General features: G+C 40.7%; 1 protein-coding gene across 1 annotated transcript in view; it reads right to left on the bottom strand.

The window, feature by feature from the left end:
• The window catches only part of FAM217A (family with sequence similarity 217, member A), a 50,137-nt gene extending 44,305 nt beyond the window's left edge, over positions 1-5,832 (bottom strand). The window contains exon 1 of the mRNA XM_006870573.1: positions 5,758-5,832. Coding sequence (XP_006870635.1) covers positions 5,758-5,832 — 75 coding nt within the window. The remainder of the gene's footprint in view (positions 1-5,757) is intronic.
• Between the last annotated feature and the right edge of the window lie 3,096 nt (positions 5,833-8,928).

Here is an 8,928-nt window from a genome sequence, read left to right as displayed (position 1 = left end):
AAAAAGAGCTATTAGAGCTCATTGGTAGATTCAGTAAAGGGACAAGGTATAAGATCAACATAAAAAAATCAGCTAGATTCCTCTATACCAATAATGACAGCTCTGAAAAAGACATTAGGAAAGCAATACCATTTACAATAGCTACCCAAAGGATGAAATATCTAGGAATAAATGTAACCAGAGAAACAAAGGACCTATACAAAGGCACACTACTACAAGAAACCAAAAGAGACCTACAAAAATGGAAGAATGTACCATGCTCCTGGATAGGATGACTTAACAACATTGTGAAAATGTTGAGACTGCCCAAAGCAATTTACACATATAATGCATTCCCAATGCAGAGTCCAATGACTTTCTTCAAAGAGATGAAAAATACTAGTACAAACTTTATATCGAAAGGAAAGAGAACTGGAATAAGCAAAGCACTGCTGAAGAAGAAGAATAAGGTTGGAAACCTCTCACTCCCTCGTTTCAAAATTTATTACATGGCTACAGTGGTCAAAACAGCTTGGTACTGGTATAATGAAAGGTACATTGATCAATGGAACAGAATCGAGAATCCAGAAATTAACCCATCTACATATAGCCAAAGTGTCTAAATATATCGCGTTGGGAGGTGATAATGTCTTCAACAGATGGTGCTGGCAGAACTGGAAAGCGATATGCAAAAGCTTGAAACAAGACCTTTACCTCATGCCTTATACAAAAACCAACTCAGCATGCATTAAAGACCTAAATGTGAATCTCAGAATTATGAAGGTCATCATTGAAAACATAGGGACAAATGTGAGGGCACTAATTCAAAGCATACACAGACTACCAAACATTTTGAAAACTACACAAGCAAAAGTAGACAGATGATTGGGACATTCTAAAAATTAAAATCTTATGTGTATCAAAAGACTTCACCAGAAGAGTAAAAAGGGAACCCACAGAATGGGGAAAAATATTTTTTAATGACACATCAGACAGGTACTAATTTCTAAAATATATAGGAAACTACAACACCTCTACAAGAAAAAAATAAATCACCCAATTAAAAAATGAGCACAGGACATGAACAGACACTTCATCAAGGAAGACATATGGGCAGCCAACAAACATAAGAAATGTTCATGATCACTAGCCATCAGAGAGATGCAAATCAAAATAACAATGAGGTATCATCTCACACAAGTAATAACAGCAAAGATTAAAAAAAAAAAAAGTAGAGGACAGTTAATGTTGATGAGGATGCAGAGAAACTGGGACGTTCCTGCATTGCTGGTGGGATTGCAAAATGGCCCAACCACTCTGGAAAGCAATATGGCACTTCCTCAGAAGGTTGGAAATAGAATTACCTTATGATCCAGCAATTCCTCTACTTGGTATTTACCCACAAGAAATATGAGCCATAACACGAGTAGACATATGCACACCATGTTCATAGTAGCACTATTTACAACAGCAAAAAGATGGAGACAGCCTAAGTGCCCATCAGTTAAAGAATGGATAAAAACACAGTGGAGTATTATGCTACCTTGAAGAATAACAAAGAAGCTGCAAGCCACCGCATAATATGGATGAACCTTGAGGACATCATGTTGAGTAAAATTAGTCAGTCACAAAAATAGAAATACTGCATAGGACCACTATTGTAAAAGACTAAGAAAAAGAACCCATATTAAAAGGGGGGTGGATTCTTTGCTGGTTGCTGGGAGGTGGGGGTGGAGTAAGGGGAGGGATGGCAAGGTGGAGCACAGGGCAAGGAATAGACATAGGATAGTTTGGGTGCTGGGGAGGGAGTCAATACACTAGAAGGGGGAGGGGAATGGAAGAACAAGATGGATGGGAGAACAATTAGGCAGGTTTGAATGGGCTAAGTGGGACCGAGGTAAATAATGATGTATGTACAACCTTGGAACAACAGGGTTCTGGGATACAGGGATTGAGGCATGGTTTGAATGGGTAAAAGGGGGGGAAATAATGTTGTATGCTTGGCTGTCTTTTGAATCTTGGTTTCCCTTGCATATCATTCTAAAATAGATGCTTGAGGGGGAGAGAAATGAATAGCTAGAACTATCAGAAACTATCACCATAGAAAGCTTGTAAGTCTGTCTTCAGCCTATAACTGATTGGAATACCTAAAATGGGGCTACAACTTGCCCAGTGAAGGAGGCTTCCTGTGGAGCCCCTGCATTGCATAAGACCATAGGTAGAATCCTGAACCCCAGTGGAAATTTTCCACTTGAAAGGACAAGCTGACCAGCCTGGAGAGGCTAGAGGAACAGAAGATACTTTTTGAAAGAAAGATCTACAGTAAAAATACAAAACAATTAACAGCAGTCTGACTGACTACTACAAGAACAAGCAAGATGCTCGCCAAGGAGACATCAAGGCAAGTGGTCGGGTCCCCTCAGGGCAAAGCCCCTTCTAAGACTAAGACTCAAGGGGAATACACGAGCAGACATGCGCTCTAACTGTTGACCACGTCGGTCACCGATAAGGGGAAGTGAGGGAAAAACAGCAATGAAGCTGTGAGCTAAGCCTTACAACGTTCAATAGACTCCTGTGAACCTGGGTAGAGACCTGGTTGGCCAGCAATGTGGCAAGAGCTTGGGACTCCTCCGCCCAGAGTCAGTGACATAGCCACAGAGGACTAGAGTGGAGTATGAAGCATCCAGCTGATAAGAAGAGAGGGCATATGCACAATAACACCCACACTTGCAGATAATACCCACTTGACTTGGCTTTAATGACTGGATGATCAGAACTCAACTAGAAGAAGAAAGAGGAAAAAAAGAGTAATCTGATACAATTTGACCTACACCTATGGACACAGTATCTTAAAAGAGGGAACAAATCTTTACGGGGAGGATCATTCCTACCCCCATTCAGGGAGAGGGATGGGCAACTTGGACATTGGCTACCCAAAATGGGGGTGGGGGGCTACAAAGACATCAAGTAACTGACTTACAGCTTTCAAGAGGGAGGGAGCCTTGATCCAGAGGGCACAAAGGAAGGTGGAATCTCCAGTGAGTAGTATCCAATCTGTCTGGGCGGGTCTAATGAAAGGAGTTGGGAATAGGACCCTTGTGGTACAATAGTGAATGATTGCTATCGGGACTGACTGTGAGGGTTGGAAATGTAAAGGTAGATGTTTTGTAGCAAAAGGAGGGGAGTGGTTGACTTTGCACTCCAGGAGAGGAGGGTCCTGGGACCACCAAGGGAGAAGAGTGGAGTGCGGGACCCTACCCAGAGAAACAGTGACTCCAGAGGTGGAGGCAGAGATGATGATGTGGAGAGATGGAGCAGCTGGGGACAGTAGACCCAGAGATGGAAAGGGGCTGTGTGCCGATGACTGAGGGGCAGGTTTGCCGGGTATACCCTTTGCTTGTTTGATGATGCATGGAAGGGATTGTAACTATGGCAACAAAACAATATACAATATACAATAGGATGAATGTAAAGCTAATGTTCTCTCATGTAAACTATCACATAATTCACAATAATAGATTTAAAAAAAAAAGATAATGGAATTTTTCCATGATCTTTTTGAAGCTGTCTTGTATATTTGTATCCATACATGTGCAATCTAATCCTGATGTCATGTTCTTCGTATAATCCAGTTTGTCCAATTAACTGCTCAGCACATTGTTGTTAAATGACTTTGAATTGACTTCAACTCATAGTGATCCTGTATAGGGTTTCTGAGGAGCAACTGGTGTATTTGAACTACCAACCTTGTTGTTAGCAGTCTGTTGCTTATTCTATAGTGCCAACCAGGATTCCATACAGATTGAATAAGTATAGTGAAAGAATACAGCCCTGATGCACACTTCCTTGATTTTTAACCATTCAGTGTCCCCTTGTTCTGTTTGAACAACTGCCTCTTGGACAGTGTACAGATTTCACATGAGCAAAATTGTTTTGGAATTCACATTCTTCTCAATGTTATCCATAGTTTGGTATGATCCACACATTAAATATTCATTAAAGCAAAAGTAACCATCTCTAGTATTCTCTGCTTTCAGCCAAGATCCATCTACATCCTCTTCTGAATCCGGCTTGAATTTCTGGTTCCTCCCTGTCTATGCATTGCTGCAATCATTTAAAAATGATCTTCAACCAAATTTTACTTGCTTGTGGTATTAATGATATTGATCAATGGTTTTTGCATTCTGTTGGGTCATCTCTTTTTGGAATTGGCACAAACATGGGTCTTTTCAATAGAATGGCCAGGTAGCTGCCTTTCTTGGCATAGACTAGTGAGCGCTTCCAGTACTGCATCAATTGTTGGAACATCTCAATTTGTATTCCATCAATTTCTGAATCCTTGGTTTTTGCCAGTGCTTCAGTGAAGCTTAGAATTCTTCCTTTAATACCATTGGTTTTCGGTCATATGGTGCCTCTTGGAATGGTTGAACATTGGCCGATTCCTTTGGGTACAGTGACTCTGTATATTACTTCAATCTTCTTTTAATGCTTCCTGAGATATGAAGATGGCATAACCTTACTTGCTAGAAGTGAAGAGGGCTTGAAACACTTACTGATGAAGATCAAAGATTACATCCTTCAGTGTGGATTGCAACATCAATGTAAGGAAAATGAAAATCATCACAACTGGACCAATTAATAGCATCATGATAAACAGAGAAAAGATTGAAGTTGTCGAAGACTTCATTTTTCTTAGATCATGACCAGTGCTCATGAAGACAGCAGTCAAGATATCAAATGATGTATTGCATTAGACAAATCTACTGCAAAAAAAACCTCATTAAAGTGTTCAAGAGCAAAGACATTACTTTGATGACTAAGGTGCATCTGACCCTAGCCATGGTATTTTCAGTAGCGTCATATACATGTGACAGTTGGATAGTGAGTAAGGAAGACCATAGAAGAATTGATGCATTTGGGTTATGGTATTGGAGGAGAATATTAAAGGTACCATGGACAGACAGAAGAACAAACCAATGCTCCTTAGAATCGAGACTGGTAAAACTTTTTCTCTCATATTTTGGACATGTTGTCAGGAGGGACCAGCCTCTAGAGAAAGACATCATGCTTAGTAAAGTGAAGAGTCAGCAAAAAAGACCCCAAACAAGTTTGATTGACACAGTGACAGCAACAATAGGCTCAAATATAACAATTGTGAGGATAGAGAAAGGTAGGGCTTCGTTCTGTTGATGCACAGGGTCCCTATGCATGGAAACGTGACAGCACACGGCAGCAACATGTACAATATCCCTTCTCCCACAACAGCTTGATAAAGAGACAAATGTGTACGTAAGTGAATAATAAAGTTTGTCAGTTCTATCCTTTATAATAAAGAATTGACATTTGAAGAAGAAATTTTTATAATTTGCTGGTATCAGATACTTTGGAATTCTATAAGGGTCAACACTGAAATCTAGATTCAACCTCCAAAATGTTTCATTCAACATCTAATGGACAGTAGAGGGATCCTACAATCCTTGAGAGTCTTTCAGAAAAATGGATATATATATATCTCAAATATTTAAATATAGTTTCAGGTTTTTCTCAGATCTTTGATCTCCATGCCTGCCCCTTCTAAAAAACACTTCTACTTGCCACAGTTTTTCATGCTGTAAGTGCCATATAGTCGGTCCACTCTCTTTCACAGCACCCTGATTTTATTTACGTTTTTGTACTGACCTCAGTTTCATTTATTGTTTGCCTCTTTTCAGTAGAATATAAAACTCATGAAGGTAGCAGGGTCCTTGTCTGTCTAGTTCATTTCTGTACTCTTCTTACCGCAGACTGCACAAAGCAGGGAGGAGCATCCTGAATATTAGGGGAGTGATAAGTCCTCATTAACTCTGGCTTCATGGAGGTCTTTTTTCCTATGCACTCTTCTCCTTCTGGCTGTTTTCCATATTGATCCTCTAAAACACAGATCTGTTTAAATGCCCTCCTCAGGCCTAAACAGGACTCCTGGTGTGATGCTGTAGGATCAGCACTGGATTGGGGAGCACAAGATCAGCAGTTCAAACCCACCAGCTGCTCATCAGAAACCCTTTACAGGGTTGTTATGAGTCAGAATTAACTTGACAGCACTTATCAACAGCAGGCCTAAAGAGTAAGCTATAAATGTTGTAGGCAGGCTTTTCTAGCCACATTTCCCATCCTATACCTACTATATGTCAAACACATTTGACACTTACATTTCCCTAAATACTCCATCAAGCCTTGTTCTACTTCTCAATAACACCAATTCCCTCTTCTAACTGCCTGGTTAAACCCTACACATGCCTAAGTAGCTCACAAGTCATCTCTCATGACTGCTCAGAAAGAATACATTGCTACCACCTCAAAGCTCTCTAGACCCCTGGTGTGGACCATATGAACCACAGGTTGGCAGTTCAAACCCGTCAGCTGCTCCTGGGAAACCCTATATAGGGTCGTTATCAGTTGGAACTACCTCAGCGGCACTTAACAACAACAACAAATCTCTCTATTGCTAGTTATAGTTTGTTAACAATGACATCCTCCATTCCATCCATTTAAAATACCTCCCTCTCATCTGCATACTTATTATAGTTTGTTGACAATCCCATACTCCATTCCATCCGTTTAAAATACCTCCCTCTCATCTGCACACTTGTTATAGTTTGTTGACAATCCCATACTCCATTCCATCCATTTAAAATACCCCCTCTCCTCTGCACAGTTGGTATAGTTTGTTTACAATCACATACTCCATTCCATCCATTTAAAATACCTCACTCTCCTCTGCACACTTGGGAGGGGACCTATTTTATCTAGGAGACTGCTTTGCATGTTAGTTCGATGTCACTGAGTAGGTTGTGACTCAAGGTGACCATGTGCACCACAGAACATAACACTGCACAGTCCAGTGCCAGCCTCACAGCTGTTGTGTTTGAGCCCACTGTTGTAGCCACCGTGCCAATCCATCTCATTGGGGGTCTTCCTCTTTTTCACTGACCCTTCACTTTAGCAAGCATGATGTCATCTAGAGACTGGTCTCTCCTGAAAACATGTCCAAGGTACTGGAAACCATCTTCAATTCTAACGAAGCACCCTAGCTGTACTCCTTCCGAAACAGATTTGTTTTCCTCTCAATCCATGGTAATTTCAATGTTCTTTGCCATCACCATTATTCAAAGACATCAGTTCTCTAGTCTTTTTTATTCATAGTCCAGCTTTTACATGTTTATGAGGCTGTTAAAAATACCATGGCTTGGGTCAGGCTCACTTTAGTCCGCAGAATGACACCTTTGCTCTTGAACATTTTAAAGAGGACTTTTGCAGTAGATCTGCCTAATGCAAAATGTGGTTCAATTTCCTGATTGCTGCTTTTATGAGCATTGATTGTGGACCCAAATAAAATGAAATTCTGAACAACTTCAATTTTTTCTCTGTTTATTATGATGCTGTTTATTGGTCCAGATGTGAGGATTTTTGTTTTCTTTACATTGAGTTATAGTGCATAACAAAGGCTGTGATCTTTGATCTTCAGCAGATGCTGCAAATTCTCTTCACTTTCAGTAAGCAAGGTTGTGCCCTCTGCTTACCGAAGGTTATTAATGAACCTGCCTTCAATCCCGATGCTGGGTTTTTCTTCATATAGTCCAGCTTTTTAGGATTATTTGCTCAGTGTAGAGATTGAATAAGTATGGTGAAAGGATACCACCCTGTCAAATACCTGTCCTGATGTCTCCTTGTTCTGTTCAAGGGACTGCCTTTGTCCTACCTGCAGGTTCTGTATGCGTACTATGAAGTGTCCTGTAATTCCCATTTTTGTCAGTGTTAGCCACAGTGTGTTATGATCCACAGTGCTGAATGCCTTTACATAGTCAGTGAAACACAAATAAACATCTTTCTGGTGTTCTCTGTTTTCAGCCAGGATCCATCTGACATCAGCAATGAATCTCTTCTTCAATGTGCATCCCTTTCTGAATCCTGCTTGAATTTCTGGCAGCTCCCTGTGGATGTACTGCTGCAACCGTTTTTAAATTGTCTTCAAAATTTTTTATGTGTGTGATATTAATTATGTTGTTAGATATTTTTCACATTCTGTTGAGTCATCTTTCTTTGGAATGAGCACAAATTTGGCTCTTCTGTAATAGGTTGGCCAGATAGATAGCTTTGTCTTTGTGCCGCATCAACTTGCTGAAACTTTCCATTGGTATTTTTTCAATTCTTGTAGCCTTGTTTTCCAGCAAGGACTTTAGTGTAGCTTGGACTTCTTCCTTCAGTACCATCATTGGTTCTTGATCATATGCTACCTCCTGAAATAGTAGAATGGACCAAAAACTCCTTTTGGTCCAGTGACTCTGTGTATTCCTCCCTTGTTGTCCTGATGCTTCCTGCATCATTCAATATTTTGCCCATAGGAGACTTCCAATAAGATGGCGGACTAGGCAGACACACTACACGGACCCTCTACAGCAAAGATATGAGAGACCAAATGAAACAGACACAGATGAGAATCTTGGCACCCTGAACTTCAGAGGAAAGGTTAGAGAAGTAGATTCACTGCTTGCTGGGAGAAGCTGAGCAGGGACAGTGAGCAGGGGACACTGACTGGTGAACAGTCGGCCTCAAGGTTTACACAGCACAACATTTTTGAACTTTTGTGCTCAGCTTTCGTGACAGAAGGTATCCTTGCAGAGCAGAGTCTCACAGGTGAGGGGAAAGTTGTGATTCCTTCTTTTTCTCCGTACTTCCTTGGTGACCAGAGGTGTAGCCAGCTCCCACCCTTATCCACCCCAAGCCCAAACCCTGTTCTTTGGAAATTTGGTTGTGGTGTATACAAAACTCTGAAAGAAAAAAAATTGCCAACCTAGACTTATATACCCAGCAAAGCTGTCCCTCAAACGTGACACAGATATGAGGACATTTGCAGATAACAAAATTAAAGGAATTTATACTAACCAGATCAACTTTACCAAAAAAACACTA

This window comes from Chrysochloris asiatica, unplaced genomic scaffold (assembly GCF_000296735.1).
Source record: "Chrysochloris asiatica unplaced genomic scaffold, ChrAsi1.0 scaffold00144, whole genome shotgun sequence".
NCBI classification, from domain to species: Eukaryota; Metazoa; Chordata; class Mammalia; order Afrosoricida; family Chrysochloridae; genus Chrysochloris; species Chrysochloris asiatica.
This window is presented reverse-complemented; position numbering and strand designations above follow the sequence as displayed.